This window comes from Kryptolebias marmoratus, linkage group LG7 (assembly GCF_001649575.2).
Source record: "Kryptolebias marmoratus isolate JLee-2015 linkage group LG7, ASM164957v2, whole genome shotgun sequence".
NCBI classification, from domain to species: Eukaryota; Metazoa; Chordata; class Actinopteri; order Cyprinodontiformes; family Rivulidae; genus Kryptolebias; species Kryptolebias marmoratus.
The window spans coordinates 1395553-1416645 of NC_051436.1; the positions used below are offsets into that span (position 1 = coordinate 1395553).

The 21093-nt window shown below is 36.1% G+C and overlaps 3 protein-coding genes across 5 annotated transcripts in view; all 3 read left to right on the forward strand.

Annotated features, from left to right (window-relative positions):
• Positions 1 to 6126: 6126 nt before the first annotated feature.
• On the forward strand, positions 6127 to 9389 carry LOC108246214 (type-2 ice-structuring protein-like). Its single transcript, XM_017433632.3, has 8 exons — positions 6127 to 6209; positions 6300 to 6382; positions 7100 to 7144; positions 7413 to 7418; positions 8348 to 8451; positions 8592 to 8729; positions 8808 to 8916; positions 9100 to 9389. The coding sequence occupies exons 2-8, from the start codon at positions 6328 to 6330 to the stop codon at positions 9174 to 9176; spliced, it is 534 nt and encodes a 177-aa protein (XP_017289121.1). The 5' UTR covers positions 6127 to 6209; positions 6300 to 6327; the 3' UTR covers positions 9177 to 9389.
• Positions 9390 to 12129: 2740 nt separating this feature from the next.
• Positions 12130 to 15530, forward strand: LOC108246210 (ladderlectin-like). Of its 3 annotated transcripts, XM_017433622.3 has the most exons (8): positions 12130 to 12229; positions 12329 to 12406; positions 13057 to 13098; positions 13666 to 13707; positions 14104 to 14213; positions 14517 to 14654; positions 14937 to 15045; positions 15233 to 15530. In XM_017433622.3, exons 2-8 carry the CDS (start codon positions 12346 to 12348, stop codon positions 15298 to 15300), a joined length of 570 nt encoding a protein of 189 aa, XP_017289111.1. In that variant the 5' UTR covers positions 12130 to 12229; positions 12329 to 12345; the 3' UTR covers positions 15301 to 15530. The 3 variants fall into 3 exon arrangements, with proteins under 3 accessions (XP_017289111.1, XP_017289112.1, XP_024865713.1); XM_017433623.3 differs by lacking the exon at positions 13666 to 13707; XM_025009945.2 differs by lacking the exon at positions 13057 to 13098.
• Positions 15531 to 16543: 1013 nt separating this feature from the next.
• The window catches only part of LOC108246204 (ladderlectin-like), a 7227-nt gene continuing 2677 nt past the window's right edge, over positions 16544 to 21093 (forward strand). The window contains exons 1-7 of the mRNA XM_017433617.3: positions 16544 to 16601; positions 16729 to 16831; positions 17138 to 17188; positions 19991 to 20032; positions 20136 to 20171; positions 20825 to 20931; positions 21028 to 21090. Of these exons, the coding sequence (XP_017289106.1) occupies positions 16771 to 16831; positions 17138 to 17188; positions 19991 to 20032; positions 20136 to 20171; positions 20825 to 20931; positions 21028 to 21090 (360 nt within the window). The 5' untranslated portion in view covers positions 16544 to 16601; positions 16729 to 16770. The remainder of the gene's footprint in view (positions 16602 to 16728; positions 16832 to 17137; positions 17189 to 19990; positions 20033 to 20135; positions 20172 to 20824; positions 20932 to 21027; positions 21091 to 21093) is intronic.

Sequence of the window (21093 nt, forward strand, 5' to 3'; positions counted from 1 at the left end):
TGTTCTCCTTCAGACTAGACTCCAGTTTCTGCTGAGTTGCCTTCAGCTCCTCTAAAGCCAGATAGTTTCCAGCCTGCTGGTTCTTCTGCAGCAAACAGACACATGATGGCGTTGCTTTTTTCAGCCTGAACATAGCTGGTCGTGTTTGAACAATTTCCCACAATTGCTCTTTGAAAACGTCCAAGCTTATTAAACCTCTGATGATCATTAAGTTAGGAAGTCATTTTTATTTATTTTTTTTTTTCTAAATTTTGACAAGTTGATTTATTTTGAGCTGAAGCTCATATCTGTGTAAATGCTGATTCAGCACACATTTATAATGTTACCCTGTAAGTACCATGTGTGTTACCATATAAGTACTCTACATATTAAACTACAAATACTTGTAGGTTACCGAGTCTTCCTTCAGCTTCTGCGGGTTTTTCTCAGCTTCCTCTCTCTTCTGCTGCTCAACCTTTAGCTGCTGCTGGATTTCAGCTATTTTGGCTTCAAACTGTTAACAGAGGAGAAAGATTCATCCATGTGCATGTGGACAACAGATCAGAAAGTTTTTACGTTTAAGGAAATCAGACCTGAGCATCACATTTCATTTAGTCATATTAAAGACAAGGATAGGCCTCCTGAGGATGGATTGTTTCTCCAAGATAAGAAAACAAACCAGAACCAGAAAAACTGGATTTTCTGCAAAAATATGCAGACTTGAACGACTGCTGAAACATGCTGAGGAGGCTGAAACTGCTAAAAGAAGCAGAACACTAGCTAAAAGCTAAAATAAATGCAAATAGCTAAAAACCCAAAGTACAACAATCTGAATATTGACTCACACAACAAACAGTATTCTGCTATTAGTTTTCCTTTCGACTAAGTTCATTAAATCTTATTATATTATAAAAAATATTGATTTTGTTTTTGAAACTGTAAAAGTACCATCTAATCATTTGAGTCAGTTTATACAAAAGACATTGAGCCAAAACGAGACTTGGTCCTCAGGATCCTCAGCAACAGACATGGTGTAATACTGGATACAGTAACTGACTAAATTATAGAGGTGAGTAGCTCAACAAGGATTTATGAATAGGAGTGAACCAATAAATGTTACGATGTGTGTGTGAAGAAGGCCATTTCACCTGTGAGTACAACTGCTATAAGGAGCATTTGTGACAAATCTAATTACAGAATGATAAACTTTGTCCAACGTATGAAGAGTTTCCTTACATGTGTGTCTATAAATTCTCTATAATCAAACAAGGAAAGGATTTTTTTTTTTTCAACGATTCGTTTTGCAGCCGGTGTAAATGAAGAACAATATTTGTACAGATAATCGAGCTTTGACCTTTGATTACAATATCAATATGTTGTAAAAAGAATAGAGCACCGGCAAGCTAAATTCACAGATATTTATAAACTTCTACCTGTTCAACAATATCACCATTTATTGTGGTGAAGTCCACAGAAGAGGAGGGAGCACCGCCTCCATAACCAAACTACATAACTTTGGTTTTCTTTGTATTTGTAGACAAATTTAACTCAACAAAGGCCTGCTGTATTTTATAGGAGTTATGTGTAAAAGACTTAATGACTTCACCTCGAGTGGAGCTGATGGCATATAAAACTACGATAATTGGAGCTGCTGTTTTAATAAATAACAGAGCAAGTTCATCCAATCCAGCAAGTTTTTTATGGATCAACAAGACAACAACTTTGTTTTAATGAATAGATTAAAAAAAAATGTCTGTGAGCTGGACTGAAATTCAGTAGAAACAGAAGCTGCCTGAAGCTTCAGTCCTTAAACACATAAATTAAAACATCCATGAAATCATCCCGCCAGTCCCTGCAAACAAACTGCAAACAGGATCCACAGAACCAGGAAGGAAACAATGAGCTCAATGAGCACATTTTTATTTGCATGTTGGTTGTTTTTATTCTCAGCTGTCGCCTCGTTCTGTGGCTGTTATGTTTGCAGCTAAAACCTCAGAGAGAAATCAGATCAAACTCTGTCTTTCAGCAAATACCTCCTGAAACCCAGCAGAACCACTGGTACCAGATAAAATCAGATTCTGTAAATGCTGGATGGGATTTTTGAGCTTCCTGTTTGTTTAAGCCGAAGAAAAGCTCTCAGATCGAAGAAACAGTTTTTTGGAAGAACGTCAGCAAATAAAACAGCTTCCTGTCAGTCTGCAGAAAGACGGCAGCTTTTTCTTCAGTAGAAAAGAAGCAGGTCCAGGAATCATATCTCATCTCTCATCCAGAATGACAAACAATTCATTTATAAAATAAATAAATAAATTCAGCTGTTTTTGTTTCAACTACTAACTGATCATTTACACCACCAGACAAGAGATTTTAGTTTACCTTTTTCAGATTATTATTATTTTTTATCTTAGGTAAAAAGGGTTTTTTTTCCCACTCACATGATTTTTCTCTTTTTCACTGTTTCCCGTCTTGCAGTCTTCATCATCCTTGTCTCCTTTTTCTGTTAGAAACATAAATTTAAAATCAAGTCAGAGCAGATAAAATTTATTTTTGTAAAGATGCCTTTTAAACCTTGTTTTCTAACTTCATAAATAAAAACTGTTTCCTGCAATGAAAAACACGCAGAACATCACATCTTTAACACATCGCTGTGTATTTCTGACTCACTGTTTTTGTTTTTTGTCCATTTATAAGCAACAAAGACTGCAAAGAGACAGAAGGACAGAAGTACTGCAGTCCAACCCATGGGATGAAACTGAAGGAAACTATTGTTGAGTTCCTGTAAGAAATCCTCTGAGATGAGAGGAAAACAGAATGAATTAATAAAAATGACTCGAGCTCCTCCTCGGCCAACCTGGAGTCCTGAGACTTTAAGATTTGCCAGTCTGATGCCAGTCCAACATTTATACAGCAGATAAAAAGAAGCAACAAAGGCGTAACTTCTTCAGAACAAAACAGATTCTGCTTAAAGATATGTTTGACCTGCTCTGTAAAAATGAAACTTCAAGTCATTGAACTGGTTGGACAGCTGATGTCGATCTACAGTGTGTGTTTTTGACCGGCTGCTATGGAAAAATGTTTTTATGTGTCTTGTTGTTTTGTTTACATCTCAATCATATTCGCAACAGATCCAGGAAGGAAACTCAGACCTCTCCCTCTTCAGCGACACCCTCAGCCTCTCCTGGGGGATCCCAACATGTTCCTGGACCACAGTCCCTCCAGGGAGTTCTGGTTCTACTCTGGAGGTGTTCAGAAGGCATCCTGCTCAGATGCCCAAACCACCTCAGCTGATTCCTTCTGATGTGGATCTGCAGTGGATCTACTCCGAGCTTCCTCACCTTATCTCCTTATCTCTAAGGCTACAGAGGAAGTTCATTTCAGCTGCTTAGATCCAGGAACTGGTTCTTCCAGGCATGATTCTTGGGTGAGGGTTGGAATGTAGATGGATCAGTAAATTTAAGAGCCTTATCTTTATACCCAACTTCGTCACCACAACAGACTGACTCAACACCCTCATCAATGCCGACAAGACCCAAATCTGTCAATCCATTTCCTGCTCCATTCATTACTCAGGAACAAAACACACAGATGCTTGAAACAAAGACTCATCCAAGACCTACTGAGAGCAATCTACCTTCTTGGGTTGAGAACTGTGTCCTCAGAACAGAAAAAAATGTTGGTCCTATACTGGTCCACATCATGTAACCAGACACAGCATGCAACCGGTCCAGAAAAACCCGGTGTGGACGCTGTTGGTGCTGTTACAGTGGCACATATACTCCAACAACACAATTTGCAGGCAGCCACATGTGTTGTTAACATGAGATTCATATGAAACATCTGCCAAGAATCCCAAGGAGACATTGATAAGTAGCTCTAATACAATGAGTAAGAAAGACAAGCAAAGGCAACAACTGTTACCAATAAAAACACAGCAAGTACACCACAGTACCATGGGAGTAAAGAGTGTTAGCCTAATGTAGCATGAGATTGTGTAGCTTTATTATTGAGTCACTGCTTCATACTGAAACTTTAGTTATCATGGTGTGTATATGTGACACTTCACAAACCTGATGTTGTGGAAATCATGCTATTTATGCTACAGTTCTAGCATATTAGAAATGTAAGAAGGAAATGTGATGGTATTTTCCTGCAGACACATGTTTCTATACACCAAGCACAAACAACTTAGTTCAAATCAGTTTATTCATATACAGTAACGTCAGGTCACAACAAAAGTCTCAAAAACATTCACATACATTATAAAAAGCCAAATAATAAAAGTTATCTAAGGAAGCCAGCAGATTTTCACTTCATCACAATCTTCCATCCTGAGCAGCACATCTGTCACAGTGGAAAAGAAAAACTCCCTTTGAACAAGAAGAAGCCTCCAACAGAACCAGAACCAGAACCAGGCTCAGGTTGTTCGGCCATCTGCTTCTACCAGCAGATGACCAAAAAGCAGATGAGCAAAAATAGGAGTCCAGAATAAACTGCAACAAACTGAAGTTGTTTTCTGAAACTGGATGAATGTTTTTAAAAACTCCCAAAGAAGATTTCTGCAAAATGTTTAAAGAGAAATTAAATTAATTTAGCTTGTATTTCATTCTCTTCAGGTGAGAACACCTTACCTGAGCTTTGCCATGGAGGAAGGTTCAGTTCTATTTAAGGAGTAAAAGGACTTTTAGAAGTAATGAGACTCAGAAGAGGACTCAGATCTGCTTTAATAGGTCAACTCAAAATGAGTAAATAATCTTCTCATGCAGCTGCAGATTTATAATAACGCACTTTGTGCCTCATTTGTGTTCATTACATCAAAAGTTATAAAGACGCTGTTATATTTAATTGGCTGTTCTTTGTGTTTGGAACACCTTGGTATATAAACCTAATGGACAGACTTGAAAATTTTACACAGTATGACATTTTAAAATATTCGTCTGCAGCCAGATATGAAATATTCCACCAGGAAGATGTTTAAAGTATGTTTTAGCAGTTTTGGTTTCATGCAACAAGTCAACTGCACAAACCTCTGATCGTTATCAGAATTCAAAGGAAAAATGTGAAGCATCGCTCACTATTTTCTCTTTAAAACAGGTTCAGTTTCATTTCATCATTATGAGATTGGATCAGTTTCTTAGTTCTTTGGAACAGCAGGTGATGTAATCTGGATTATGATGACTCGTCTGCACGAGGACTGAACGGAAATATAAATTTATCAGGACTTTATCAAACCAACAGGACGTCATCATAAAAAGCTTGAAACCAGTTTCACTCTGGATCAGCCAACCTGACTCATGGTGTTCATGTGTTGGATAAAAGGTTTAATTTAACAAGATGACAAGGGTCTGAGGTGGCTTTTCAGCTGTGGGAATCAAAAGGTTTTTTGCTGTTTTTGTTTGTTTCTTTTTAATGCAACCAGTTAAGAAGTGGATCAGTCACCAGTCCAGTTCTGACTATAACAACTTTGTGTAGACAATTTTTTCAAAGCTATTATAGTTTAACAAAATCTACCTTTATTGTTACATCTGTCAGAGACATCATACAGCATAAAATAATTCTTATTCTGTGCGTCTTCAGTTCGATTCAGTTTATTTACTTCAAGCCAGTTCACAGCAGCTTCATGACTCAGATACAAAGAATCAAAGACATCAAGCAGAAGATGTTCTTCAAAATTCCTTCATTACATTTTGAGCAATCTTGTGCACAAACAAAGAAACAAACACTACTGAAAACATGCAACTCCTTGGCGGAGGTCAGTAACTGGTATTTTAGAAGATATAAACATTATTCTGATGAAGTATCTGTCATAATTCTGTGACTTTGGCTCCAGGAGAGTTAAATGTATAACAAATCAATAAATGCGTTTGCACTTAACAGTTCCAGTGCCTCCTCATACTTTCTTGTCACTTTCTTTGTCTTTCTATGAATGCTGTGGTTTGCTGTAGTTCTCCTGTCATTTCCTTTTAAATGCTGAGTAAATATTAGAAGAGCCTGAAGATTTATTCAGGGTGTTGTTGGATCTGTGCCCTGATGAAATAAATTCCTGTGAAACACTGAATCATTTTTCCTGAAAGTTTGCAGATTAAATGCCATGTTTGCATTTCTGTGTTATTAATGTGCTGCTTAATACACGAGGATTCAAATATTGATAAAGGGAGGACTTCTTGTTGCCTCCTTGTTTCCACCTGCAGCTTCAGTCGAGGTTATTACTCACAGCAGGGAAGAAGAAGAAGAAGGTAAATCTTTTTGCTTCACTTCTTTCTGTAGAGTCAGTGTTGTTGTCCACAGAAGTAACATCTCAGTCTTTCTGACGTTCATCATCACAGTTAGATTTTCATCATCTCCATCGTGACGATGCTGACTGCATCTTTGTTTGTGTGGACCGTTATCACTGTGACCCAAGCAGCTGGTGAGTATTAACTGGTAGCTTGTGTTAAGTACAGTTTTACCTGAGTATTTTGGCTTTTACACTTCAAGATGTATTTTTAGCATAAATTACTTTGGAGAGAATGAAAACTTAACAGACTTTTTAACCTCCTGAAACCGTTTGTCTTTATATGGCAGGGGTGGGCAATCCTGCTCCTCAAGTGCCACTATCCCACATGTTTGACTTGTTTCCCTGCTCCAACACACCTGATTCATGGTTAAATCACCTCTTCGTGTTCTGCAGAAGCCTGTTAACCACCCATTGATTCAGATCAGGTGTGTTGGAGCAGATAGATAGATAGATAGATAGATAGATAGATAGATAGATAGATAGATAGATAGATAGATAGATAGATAGATAGATAGATAGATAGATAGATAGATAGATAGATAGATAGATAGATAGATAGATAGATAGATAGATAGATAGATAGATAGATAGATAGATATTATAAACTATATGCATAAACATATCATAAATTCCTGAAGAACAGAAATGAAATAAATCAATAAGTAATTAAAATACAAATTTTGATGTTAGGTTTATAAGAAAATATTCACCTATTAAATCTATTTTATCCAACAGAATGTAGCCATATACTTATACATACACACATACAAAAGTTTCCAAATTGTCAAACTCCTACTTTAAGTGAAGATTTTTATTCCAACTTGTTCTTTTCAAACCTTTTTTTTTCAGCTTTTCCAGTGACCGGGTATATCCCTGAGAGTTCAACAACACAAGGTGAAGAAAAAGATCTTTACATTTTTATTCACAGTTTTCTGTATCCACTGACTGTGAGAGAAAACAATGTAATAAAATATTTTAAAAAGTCATTCTTTTATAACTGCAGTATGAAACTGTGCAGCTCTTCTTAGTGACAACACTGAATAAAATATGAGTTAAACATATTTATATAACCTGAGATGATAAACATGAATGTCTGAGACATTAACATATTTATGAAACAACAATAAATGGTTGAAATAACTCAAATCTGCACTTTTTTCAGGTTATGGTGAGTTGATTGATTGGAACAGGTTGGTGGATTTCTTAGTTTTGTTTTGTTTTTTCTGGATTTGTATTTCTACACATTACAAATATTTTAATATAAACTGCAAACAGAAGTAAAGTCTGCACCTTAGTCGGCTTCTGGTCAATTTGCACTTCAATCAAATCCTACTTTTACAGTTTTGGACACTTCGTACCCAGACTTTTTTGGCATGAAAATAAGTATCTGCCACAGGTCTCTTCATACCTATCTTGGCAGCCGCCCCAGTGCTGATGATTTATTCTACTGGAATTTATTCACTTTTGAAATGATCTACAAAATGCCAACCTCTGAGTTACAAGTGGAACAAATCCGTGGTGCAAATGACTAGACCCTTTATACCCAAATAATAAAGCTCATGATAACATAATTTTACATCACGCACATGCTTTCAACAGCTGGGCTTACAAGCTTCAGCACCACGGAGAGCGTCTGTCATTTTGAAGTCCTTCAAATGGACATAAAGTACAACAAACCAAGAGAACAACAAAAACATTAGGCTACATGGTCACTAATGATCAAACAACACAAACCAAGCAGTTCAGCACCACGGACAGCGATCAGATCATTGTCCCCCACTTTATCTGTTTCAGCTAAGAGCCTGTATCAGCAGCGTTAAAGTTTAGTAAAACTGGCACATCGGCCCACATGTTCACAAACACAGTTTCAATATGAAGTATTTTAGGCCCACTCACCACTATCTGAAGGGCATATGTGAGCCTTGTGCTCCGTGAACTCGTCCACAATGCTCTGTACGTCCATTTTTTTTGGGCCGACCTCCAAGCCCCCCACAAGCTCCGCCCCTGCTATCAGTATGAGACAGGAACATGATCATGAGGAAGTACAAATTGACCATTGGTCTTTTTGGTCGCCCTTTCTCCCTTATTTTTTTATAGATGGGGATCATTTTATTGGCTTCACTTGTCCTGGTGGATGGACGATGCACAGCATTCAGTGTCTCCACTATAATCCCCAAAACATGACCTGGGATGAGGCTAAGGTGAGAAGAAAATTTCCTTATTTAGATTTTTTTGTTTAAAACTTTGGAATGCAAGACAAATACTCATCCCTGAGTGTTTGTCCATTCCACTCCTTCTGTCTCCATGTCCTCTACACTCCATCTGTCCGTTTCACATGTAGAGACATTGTGAGTCCATGGGACAAGGATCTCTTGCTTCCGTCTATGATGATATGTTGGCTGAAGAGATTCATCAGGAGCTGACACATGCAGGACATCAACATGGACCAGTCTGGGTTGGAGGCTACAAATCACCAAGGGTGGGTAACGCATGACAGCTTGGAAACAATATTTTATTGACAAATATGATATAACCTGTATTTAATTTGGTCTCTTAGAACCCTTCATGGTCATGGAGTGATTATGTAGGATTCAATCAGTTTGCTGACTTCTGTCAAGGAGACTCTGCCCATCATGAGAACGACTGTCTGCAGATAGTGTTTGATGGTAAATCAGTCAAACTTTAAAACAATGTATAAATGAGGGGAGATGCTTTACTGTTTATTAAAACACCTTTTTAAATAAAAAGCTATGTATCTGCAAATGCATCACACTGATTCTGTTTAAATGTATTTCAACAAAATAACAACAAGTTCTACTGACAGAAAATGTTATTGCCTCTGTCTGCAGAGAACGAATCAGGATGCTTGGATGACAGGAAGTGTGACATGAAGCTCCCATCCATTTGTGGAATGATCCTCATATGAGTCAGAGATTCCTCTGTTCAAACATTGGTTAACGTTCCTCTTAACTATCAGTCTCATGTCTCAGTTAGCATTCTGTTTCTGCTCTGCTTCTGTAAAACCTAATCAATGAGACATATAAACAAAAGCTTGATTATCTCCTGTTTCTGCCTTTAGTATCATCAGACAGTTATTAAAAAGGCTTTCAGCATGCTTTCTTTTAGGCCATTTTCCTAATAAAACATTCAGCATGAAGTGTCTGTCTCTTTTCTTTTTTTGTTAGATGGCTAAACATAAAATCCCCCAAAAAACTGCTATAAAGCAATACATTTTAATATTTTATTTTTTATTTATATAATAAAACAGATAGGCTAATAGTGTGAATGCGAAGTCAGCATTTACACTGTTGTTTTCGTGTTTTTATTTTTTTCGTATGTATTTGCAATCTACTCCTGCAGGTTTTGTGCTGTTTTAGCCGTTCACATATCAAAATGTTCAGCTCATTCAGGGGATGGGTGCTGTGACTTTTGGTTTTTGAAACTTTTAGACATTTTAAAAGTATTATATTTAGTTTAGAAAAATGTTCTCCATATAAATATATGGAAATCTCTTAAGTTCTTTCAAAAAAATCTTCATCATACTGGCTCTATTTTGTCTAATAATGCTACTTTTAATTTTTATGTACTATTGTGTTTTTTACCTTGTCATTTGTTACTTTTAGCCTTTTGCTAACCTTTTGGTACTTTTTTGTTTTTAACTAGTATTTTGGTAGATTTTAACTAGTGTTTTGCTAATATTAGCTTTGAGCTGGTATTTTTCTACCTCTGTGTTTAAGCTTGCATTTAGCTTCTTCTGCTTTTTTTTAACATTAACAACTCAGTTCAACTTCTTCGGCAAATTTCAGCAGGGATTTAGCTCTCAGCGTTCAGCCTGTGTTTTTGCAATGTCTCTAGTTTAATTTCAGTTCAGTCCAATAATTTCATACTTTGGCAAAATGTAAAAAAACCCAGCATTTTATGGCACCGTACATAAAAACAACTGTATCTGTAGTATTTGACATAAAAAGAACATGCAGTGTAGTTTGATCCTTGGATACTGTGCATTACTTTTGACTCAGTCAACAATCAGCTAAACCAGTTCTGCCTGAAGTCATTATTTGCTATAATTTAATTTATACAGGGATGGTGTTTGCAGAATAAACAAAGTCAACTCTGACGACTCCCTGATTCAGTTTCATGACTTCTGAGCGAAACTCCCCTGACAGCTGTTCATCACAAGACAGAATTTTACATTTATTAAATACATATTAATATATATTTAATACTTCTTTTTCTATTAATACTTCTTTGCTTGTTAACATTTTTACCACATAGTCTGCCAGTGTTCGGTCATGTTCTTCCTCTACCTTTAGAAATTGTTTAAGTTGTGGTAAGATATACGATCTCCCATGTAGCAGTTCAAAATGTGTTAGTCCTGCTTGGGCAGGAGTCACATGCATGTTCAGTACTGTTGTTGGCAAACAATAAATCCAATTCAGGTTAGTTTCTTCCATTGTTTTCTTTAATTTGCTTTTTAGGATTCCATTTTATATTTCTACCAAAGCAACTGGTCCTATCAGTCTGTTTCAGTTGTCACCATTAGGTTACTCCCGCCTGTTTTTTCACTCCTCTTTTAGACAAGAGAATGATATTATTGAGTCCCTAGATAATAAAAAATATTGTGCTACTCTGTTCATTGATCTGTCAAAAGCATTTGATTTAGTAGATCATAGTATTCTTTAATCAAGGCTTGCGCAAATAGGCCTATCTAACCAAGCTGTCAGAAAGAATGCAGTGCATACAACTGGCTGGGTTATGCTCTTCAAGTCTCCCTATGATGAAGAGTGTTCCCACGGCTCAATTCTTGGACTGCTTTCTTTCATTACTTATGTTAATGATGTTTGTTGTGATCCAGTCAGGAGTAGCTTATCTCCTCTTCAGAATATGAACATCTAAAGAACAGAAAACTGTCTCCTGCAAGTGCATCACATCCAGTTTCTTTTTTTGCAAATATAGTTTCACTATGTCACAAGTCCATGTTGGAGGGCAACAAGCATTCATTAATACAAGTTTCATAACATTAAAAAACAAACGGTTTCTTTGATATCTGAAAAGGAAGACGATTCTTCTCTAAACAAACATGACTGAACTGAAGCAACGCCCGGATTCATGTCATAGGAAGCAGGTATGACAAACATGAAATGTAATCTTCCAGGAATTAATTTAATACGATCATATTATGTTTGGTTTTTCATGTGTGTTGTTGATATCAGTGTTCCAAGTTCCTGGTTTGAATTCAGTGAGACTGCAACAACAAGAAAATCCAGTTTCCTCACAGTTTTGAGTCACCAACTTGTCTCCAATAGTCGCAGCCCAGTGGGATACCACCTTCACCTGTTCATGGAGGCTTTCCTCCTGATGTACTCCAGGATCTTAGTGGTTTCTTCTTGTTTAGTGGCTCTGATGATATCATGAGGAATGTACATCTTCTGTTGATTGTTGCACTAAAATGTAATAATGATAAAATTAGACGATTCTTCTCTACACAAATATGACTGAACTGAAGCAACGCCCGGATTCATGTCATAGGAAGCAGGTATGACAAACATGAAATGTAATACTCCAGGAATTAGGTTTATATTATCATAATATATGACACATGATTTGGGTGATTTTTATGTCTTAAAGAAATTTGGGATTAAATGGGTTATTAAACAGAAAGCAACAAATATTTCTTTAATAACCAAAAAGGAACATGAATGTTCTTAAACAAATATAATGGAGCCGAAACAATACCCATGTTCATGTCATAAGATACAGGCACAGCAAATGAAATGCAATATGTCATGGAATAATTCAATATGGACATAATATATGTTTGTTTTATGTGTGTGTGTGTGTGTGTTGCTGATATCAATGTCCAAGTTCCTGGTTTGGTACCGGGGGGGAACAGTATATAAGAGCTGGTCTTTGACTGGTTCAGTACCTCCACACAGGAAAGCTGAGGCTACAGTCTGAAGCTGAACTGGAACAAAGAAGGTACAAAGCCCTATATTATCCTCTATTCTTGTTTTATTGGACTGAGAATCAATGGTTTTCTAATTACAAACTTTCTAACCTTACCTGTTTTCACTACAGATCTGCATCATCTCAACATGAAGATCCTGAGTCTGCCGATCCTTCTCTTTGCCTTGTTGGCTCTGAGTCTGGCTGCCGGTGAGTTTATCTGTCTGTACATGTTCTTTCAGACAGAAAGGAAGACCTAATGACACTAGTTTGACCAGTATATTTTTTTAAGATGGGTTTCAAAGTTGGACTACATAGTTATATGTTCTTTATTTTGGAGGAGGATTATTTGCTTTTAAGGACCCACCCAGGCAACATTTATATGTGCGGCCTGAATAGATTGGAAATGTACTTAAAATTGGAACCTTTATAGGATTTTTCCCAAATTCTTTAATGGCTTTATGGTAATTGCCCTTGTAGTTTTAAAGCAGGGAAATCCTGGGTCCATTCTGGTTAAAATACACTGTGTTCCCACCTGGGTTTACCCAAATCTGACTCAGTTAATAAACCCGAGTGGGAGCACCAGGTGTTGCCCATGTTGAACCAATCTACTCATTTTCTGTTTATGACCTGTGTTGGAGCTACACTGCCTCCCTATCTTGGTTTGCCCATATGGGTTCTATTATTTAACTCAAGTGGGCCCTAATACACAAAGTCCACTGGGTAATAATCTACTATAGATATAAAACAAGAATTTTAATTTTAAATTATAATATGCAGGCAGTACTGCTACAATATACATGATGTTGAACCAAGATGAATTATTTATATGCATTAGTAAAAACATTCTCTTTCTCTAGATGCTGTGGATGAATCTGAGATTAACGCAGGTGATTCTGAAGGTGAGTTCATGATTCTGTGTTGTTTGGGTCCAATCAAAATCAGTCTAACCAGTCAGATATAATGTCAAGTTGAAACAAATAACTTAATCAGAAAATGGAAAAGCGGACTCTGCAAACAAAATGAACTTTTCTTTTATATGTGGCATCGATTTTAGAGTGGGAGAAGAAGGAAAAGTTGAGTTGAAATAGATACTATAGATGCACTGAAACCACACTTTCTCAATTCGAGTACAAATACTTACCAATGCCTCACATAGATACGAGTTCTAAAAAATGGCATTCTACTTTTTACTATCACTTTGAATAAGAATTTGAAAATTGGACGAGTTTACTTTTTATGTCACCTCCTGAAACAGCACCAGGACAGGAGTAGTCTTTTATAAAAGCACTCATTGGTGAACGGTGAGATTGTCAGGAAGCTCATGTTCAGATTTGTATATTCATATATATTTCGTATTGGACCGATACGCAAAACTTGTTTTAGTGCATCCATGGAATCTATGATCATAGTTACAGGAACAAGATGTATTATTTAATCACATTAGTAAAAACATTCTCTTTCTCCAGATGCTGAGGATAAACCTGAGATTAACGCAGGTGATTCTGAAGGTGAGTTCATGATTCACCTCCACAAGGCTGACATTGTTCCTCCTTCACCACCTGACTTCTCAGCTGGGAGGTGAAAGTCATGCTCCTGTAAAATGGTACTGGCACTGTGGTATTGTAGCACTTTAGGAGTACATGCACACAGTACTGGATCCATACCCAATAATTGTTTCAATGCATCCATAGAATCTATGAATCTATGAACTTTTAACAATTTAAATTTCAAAATTTAAACTATGACAAACTGTGCTATTCAAAGAGAAAGACACAAACATTTTTTTCTTAAAAGTTTCCAAATAACAGATTGAGTCACAGTGTTCTCCCGTAAACAAACAGAACTAATCAGCCTTTTCCACAGTACGGATTGAAGGTTTTTGGCTTCTTCTGTGTTTTCTTCAGGAGAGAGTCATGTGGAGAAGAGGGCAACATCTTGCCCCAGTGGTTGGACCAAATATGGAGCTCGCTGTTTCCGCTATATTTCAGCAAGTTACACCTGGGCTCAAGCTGAGGTACAAAGAGTTGTTTCTCACACAAAAATCTCCTTTTTGTCTTTTTGTGGAAACTGAGATGTTAAAACTGAAAGAATCAGAATTAGACTAGTTTAAAGCTAGAAGAAGAAAGTAGTAAAATGTGTGAGAAACCTTTTAAGTATATGCAATATAGTTTCATTGTTTTAAAGAATGTTTAGGATTGTCTGAATTTAAAGGACATTCATTTTATGTTATAAATTACCTTAACCTTTGCTGTCTTGGTCATTTCTCCTTCCTTGTTATTTGTTTTTCTGAGTTGCTGTCTCTTTATCACCACTGTAGAATTACTGTGTGAGGTACCAGAGTGGAAACCTCCCATCGGTGCACAGTGCAGCCGAGTACAGCTGGCTCCAAAGCTATGTACGCAGCAAGACTTGTGGGAATCCAACAATATGGCTCGGAGGCTCTGACGCTGAACAGGTATCTGTAATCAATTACCAGAAACACTTTGCTTTCATTTTTTTAAAAACTTTTTGTTGTTTCTGTTTTTTATCTTGAATACAGGAGTTTTATTAGGATTTTGCCAAAAGTTCATTTGTGCCATTCTTCTAATATAAAAGGATACAGTTTCTGTATTTTTATTGGTAAAACTAGATATTAATCTTTTTCTTTGTTTGTTTGTCTTCCTGTTTAAATTTATATTGATATTAGATCTATTTTCCTTTTTTTTCTGTCTTTGCTTAAATTTGATTGTCTATCTAGGAACGTATGTGGTTCTGGAGTGACGGCTCACGCCTCAGCTACAATAGCTGGTGCTCAGGAACACCAAGGGCTAGCACCAGTTATAACTGCATCATAATGAATGCTTCAAGTAATTTATTTACATTTTACTATAAAATAAGACAGCTGGTTGTTTAGCCATTCACAACATACATGCTAAACATATGCTAGAATATTAAAAAAAACCCAATATGCTTTAAAATTATCCATCAATATCTTTATTCAGAAATATATTTATGCTAAAATTAAGATAATTAGTACATTTTTGATACCTGCAGGTCGCAGATGCTGGTACGACTATCCATGCGGTAATCGTTATGCATTCGTCTGCGCCAAGAAACTCTGATAAACACCAGAAGTGGAGCATCAGAAGACGACAATCAAATCTAATCAAACTCTTCTTTATTTTTCTCTCATATCGCTGTAATGCTAAATGAATGAAGTGACAAGATTTAAAACCAGGAGAAGGATTGTCTCTATGGTCTTGGAGCAAATTGAACGTGTTTTAGAAAGAATGCTTTTAGCACAACTTGTCTGTACTTTCTTCCTCAAAATTAAACTTCTTCAGCATTGAAACCAGATGGTCTGTGTTTTTTACAGCTCTGCAAAAGTTTTCACATGAGGTTTATTTAATATTTATTACAATATCCACAGCACACAGAAATAAAACCAGGATTCTTTACAGACATGGTACAAGACAGCACAAAACAAAGAAATGACTTGAAAGTAAATGTAAAGGAAAAAACCCAACATTTTTTCATCAGAACACAGAGAAAGTTTTCCTGGTTCAAGGTTGAAGGTGTCTTTATCATCACCTGGGGACAGCTTGATTAACAGCTGACTGTTAAAGAATATTACAGAAACTATCAACAATAAATTACGCATGACTTAAACTTTTTTATTGTGATTTGTAAGGCTGATAACTGCAAGAATAAATAACTTCTTGAATCAGTTGGTATTTTTTCAGATTTGTACCTTAAAAAAGAATATTTCTCCCACTGGAAATCTTCCGTCCCAGAATCCTTTTTTCCTGGAAATCTCTAACTAAAAGGGACCCTTCCCTAACAATCAATCCACATATTTCCTCAGTAGAATCTTTCTTTCACTGGAATCATTATTTTTAGTCATTAGTCATAAAAGTATTCCCAAATGCTAAGACTTTAAGAAACTCTTGTGTTATAAATTCAAAAGTTTTGGACTAATTCAGCTGTAATAAAGCATTAAACACTGTTGTTATGGTGTTCAAACCAAATATTTATGAGTTGTATTACTTCACATTTTGAATCGCACAATCATATTAAAGTATTTGTAATCTAAGACCCAATAATAATTAAGCTGGCAATGCTACAGATATCAGATGTAAGATAGTAAGTTATCATGATTACCTTTGTACAGGAACGTACTGGCAGCACTGATGTTTAGAAATTACGGGCAGCCACAGTAGCTTTAACGGTAAATATGCTGTAAGTGAAACTAAAGTAAAAAGCTGTAATCACAGGAGAAAAGATAAGAAGTGTGGGTTACTGGCAATGTTGTTCCAACTTCCTGCTATTGCACCTGGTTGTGACAATATATAGAGAGCTGGTCTTTGACTGGTCCAGAACCTCCACACAGGAAAGCTGAAGCTACAGAAATAAAGAACAGAAGGTAAATCCTGCTGCTGGTTTGGTTAAAACTCTGTTCCAAACTTCAACCATTGTTGGTTTTCTGGTTGTTAAGTTTCTAGCCTGACTGTTTGTCCTTTTTTATTTATGTATTAACTTTTATATTCCAGGTGATTATTGTCTGATTGTCTGCAGTCTGCATCATCTCCACCATGAAGATCCTCACTCTGCCGTTATTTCTTTGTGCCTTCTTGGCTTTGAGTCAAGCTGCTGGTGAGTACTGTGTGTGGATTTGCTTTCTGATTGTAGAGTGTTGTATCCTCAGCATCTCAGAGCTACATGGACTATTATTATTATTATTATTATTATTATTATTATTATTATTATTATTATTATTATTATTATTCATTTGATACCGAAGAACCATGATACATTAATTAATCAAATCTAATTAGATATCTGCACACCTGCCTTAGTGTTTAAATCTTATGAGAGTTGCTTCAGTAAATGTTATATTTGAACAAGATGTGTTGTTTTAAAATACATTAAATAGTGTTAATTAAATATATTCAATGGAAGCTTTTCCAGACAATGAAGATGAACTTGTGAAGGAGGAAACTGATCTAATAGGTAAGTTCATTTTTATTTATTTTTATTTGTTTGAATTGAAGTGAAGTGAAATTTATTTATATAGCACTTTTCCGCAACATGGCGATTCAAAGTGCTTTACAACACAGAAACAACAATCAGGTACATATTCAAATACAGATAAAAACATCATATCAAACATCATAAAAACATAATCAAATATAGAGATACAGAAGTAAAAACATCAATCATGTCTAAATGAAATATAAGATAATCTAAATAAAATCATGAAACTAAACATAACTAAACATGAGCTAAGACAGTCAAAATAGTAGCTAAAATAATCTAAATGAAATCATGATAAAGTTAAAACTGAACTAAACAACAATTAGGAATCTAATAATCTAACAATATCTAAAATATGAGCTAAGATAAACTAAACAAAATTTAAATGTACAGGAAGGCTAAATAATCTAACATAAACTAAAACATGATAATGCTAAGCTAAAGGTACCAAGAGACTAACTAACTAACAGCACGAAGGCCCGCTAAACAGCCAACATAAGAATTACTAAGATAACTAAACGAAGGTGAAGCGGGGGGGCAGAGGGGGGGTGCGAGTGGGGTGACAGAGATGAGGCAGAGACAGCGGAAAATGAGTGTGTGTGTGTGTGTGTGGAGGCGATGGGAGGCAGTGTGGTGTGTGTTGTATGAGTGTGTGTGTGTGTGTGTATGTGTGTGTGTGCCTGCAATCATTAACTAAGAGGACATTTTACATGATTACATACCACGCTAAGGAGACATTTGGAATTGTGAGGACAGACCCAAAGTCCTCAAAATTTTCAAGTAATAAAACTACTGGAGGTTGCTTAGATAGATGCTAAAAGGGTAAATTCAAAAAAATTGAGTATGTCCCCATAGTTCACATAAATCAAAATTGTGTGTGGGGTTTTTGTATTGAAACAGTGCCCCTGCTGGTGGCTTTGGGTACTACATGTCCTCATAATTAATTCACACAGAGAGTATTTTTGGAGGATTTTGATTGACTAAAAGGAAAAGGTCCCCATAATTCATCTTTTGATCAAGTCTGTGTATTAAACAAGTATGCCTAAGAAGAAGAATATCATCATTATATAAACAAATCTGTTGAAAAAAGTGAATAAATACTTTGAGACCTACCAATAAATGAATTGTGGCATTTTGTTAGGGGGCCCCTAGACTTGAAAACATTTGATTAAGTGAGCTATTTAGATTTTAAGGGGTAATGGTACACCACAGTCTCTCTTCAAAGACGAGTCAGCTTCCCTATTTTTATAAGTTAGGATTTTAGGTCCAGCTTTAAATTTGTGTGGTAACTCAGTCTTAAAGTTGGATAAATAATCTTAATTTGGACATTCTGAAGAAGAGTGTTAAATTTGAATGGCTCACTACTCAAAATCTGCAATGAAACAAGATATTCTAGTGCATCACTTTTGTTCCTAACTAAAGTGTAGTCATTTAATTTAGACCTAAAAAAAAGTTGAGAAAGTTTTGAAAGAAGAGCATTATGTTTCTCACAGTAAATCACAAACCCTGTCAGGCATTTTATTTTTTATTAACAATCTGTTCTTTAAGAATCACCCCATATATCTTAGTATATTGCATTGTACTGCTGCTCACATTCATATTTTTGGGTTTGATCATGTTCCATTTGTTGTATTTTACATTTTAAAAAACTCTATTTTTGTATTTCCTTAGAGTAGATTGTCCCTATGTCAGTTGTGCTTGCTTCATGCACAAGACTCATTACAGTGGCACTCACTGGATATATTTTTATAAGTTATACAGACAGTGTATTTATAGTATTCAGTCAGTTCATTACATTTAAGGTTGTTGTGTGTATTCAAAATAATAAGTGAGATCTGTGTTGTATGGCTAACAAAAGAAAAAAGGTTTTGGATATGGTTAAGCAGAAAGTAGTGTCCCTTTAATTAACCAACCAATCTTGTTTGAAAGAAATGTCCTAATAGTTCACACTAACCAGTATGTGTGTGTGTGTGTGTGTGTGTGTGTGTGTGTGTGTGTGTGTGTGTGTTTGTAGAGAAGTCCATGAATCACGTCACAGAGGCCATTGTCATTGATAATGATGGAATGTTTATCAGTCAGCCCAGAGCAGATCCACAGATGTCCTTAGGCAAGGGAGGGGGCAGAGCATCTTATTTACATCCAAATCCAAATCCAAGGAGATAGCTGGCCAAGTTATGCATAAGGGAGCCAGATTCACATAACAATAATTGTTTTGGGTCAGGCCGACTTATGTTTTCCATCTGCCTTGAAAGTCTTGCTGATACTTCTCAATGGAGTGAAGTGAAGTGAAATTTATTTATATAGCACTTTTCCGCAACAAGGTGATTTAAAGTGCAAACATCATAAAAACATCATAATCAAATATAGAGATACAGAAGTAAAAACATCAATCCTGTGTAATCTAAATGAAATATAAGATAATCTAAATAAAATCAGAAAACTAAACATATCTAAACATGAGCTAAGACAAAAATAAATAATATAGTCAAAATAGTAGCTAAGATAATCTAAATGAAATCATGATAAAGTTAAAGCTGAACTAAACAACAATTAGGTATCTAACAATCTAACAATATCTAAAATATGAGCTAAGATAAACTAAACTAAACTAAATGTGCAGGAAGGCAAAGTGTGGTGTTCAGGAGACAGAGAAAAAATAAAACACGTCCGCTTTCCACCAAGAGCAGAGAGGAAAAAGTAACAAGAAATGCATAAATATAGAAACTAAAGTACATAAATAATACAAGATTTTAAAAAATGATTTGTGTCAAACTGCAGTTCTTCCTGAAGCAGAAGCTCTGAACTGGACCCATCCTGCAGGTTAGTATATATTATTTAATGAGTTTTTAAAAAACTGTTTTTGTAAACCAAACTGACGCTGAAATATCTTTTCTTTGATCTCTTCCTGTTTTTCTGGATGCAGGTGATGAACTTGGAACTGAGGAAAATGTTCTAAAAGGTAACCTTTTTAAAAATCTTTAAACTTTCTTATGTCTACCTGTTAGCTGCTTGTTAACACAAACAGCTAATCAGCCAATCCCACTGCAGCAACTCAGTGCCTTCAGAGATGAAGACGAGCTGAAGACCACTTGCTGAAGTTCAAACCAAACATCAAAACGAGGAAGAAAGAGGATAGAGGATGATGTGAAAACCTACAGCAACATGTTTTATCTACTGCAGCTATGATAACTGTCCTCAGATAAACAGAACCACACAGCAACAACTTAAAGGGAGGTTCTGTCTAATAGTCATCAATAGTTAGTACCTTATCAGACATCAGTCATGGAGCACAGAGTACTGAGAAAGAGGCAGAAATCTTTCTCAAAGCTGGACTAAAGCCTGTTTAAATGTGTGATTTTTATTATTTTTCAGGCCCATAAAACAGCTCTCTGTCTTTAGCTGATATTCTCAGCACACATACAGACGTTGTTTGGTTGAGAAAACAGCTGCAAACTAAAAATGGAAAATCGATTCAGAATTTTCCATCTTCGCATCTAAAGAAAGATTATAACTCCCATCTGTCCCTATGCTCAATTTAAGTAGTTCATATCGTACAATAGGAATGATAATGAGGTAAAATGACTAAAGTTGTGCTTGTTTTTCTGTTGTCAGCCACGAATGACCTGATCAGGAGGGGATCTTGTTCTCATGGTTGGAGGGAGTTCAACGGTCGCTGCTTCCGCTACTTTCCCATCTCCATAAGTTGGGCTAACGCTCAGGTAGCTTTGAAGTTTTTCTTGCACACTTTTTTTTATCTGGTAATCTTGTTACTGGAGTCCTCTGGCTGATGAACTCTGTGTTTGTCTCTGCTGCAGAGAAACTGCGTCTCCATGCAGGCAAGCCTTGCATCAGTCCACAGCTTCGAGGAGTACCATTTTGTT

What these genes read in the sequence shown, in the direction of transcription:
- LOC108246214 (XM_017433632.3), top strand. Translation starts at nt 6,328, where the DNA reads ATGCTGACTGCATCTTTGTTTGTGTGGACCGTTATCACTGTGACCCAA. An exon ending in CACTGTGACCCAAGCAGCTG is followed by an intron (nt 6,383 to 7,099) that starts GTGAGTATTAAC and finishes TTTTTTTTTCAG; the next exon opens with CTTTTCCAGTGACCGGGTAT. An exon ending in TGACCTGGGATGAGGCTAAG is followed by an intron (nt 8,452 to 8,591) that starts GTGAGAAGAAAA and finishes TTTCACATGTAG; the next exon opens with AGACATTGTGAGTCCATGGG.
- LOC108246210 (XM_017433622.3), top strand. Translation starts at nt 12,346, where the DNA reads ATGAAGATCCTGAGTCTGCCGATCCTTCTCTTTGCCTTGTTGGCTCTG. An exon ending in TAACGCAGGTGATTCTGAAG is followed by an intron (nt 13,099 to 13,665) that starts GTGAGTTCATGA and finishes CTCTTTCTCCAG; the next exon opens with ATGCTGAGGATAAACCTGAG. An exon ending in ACACCTGGGCTCAAGCTGAG is followed by an intron (nt 14,214 to 14,516) that starts GTACAAAGAGTT and finishes TCACCACTGTAG; the next exon opens with AATTACTGTGTGAGGTACCA.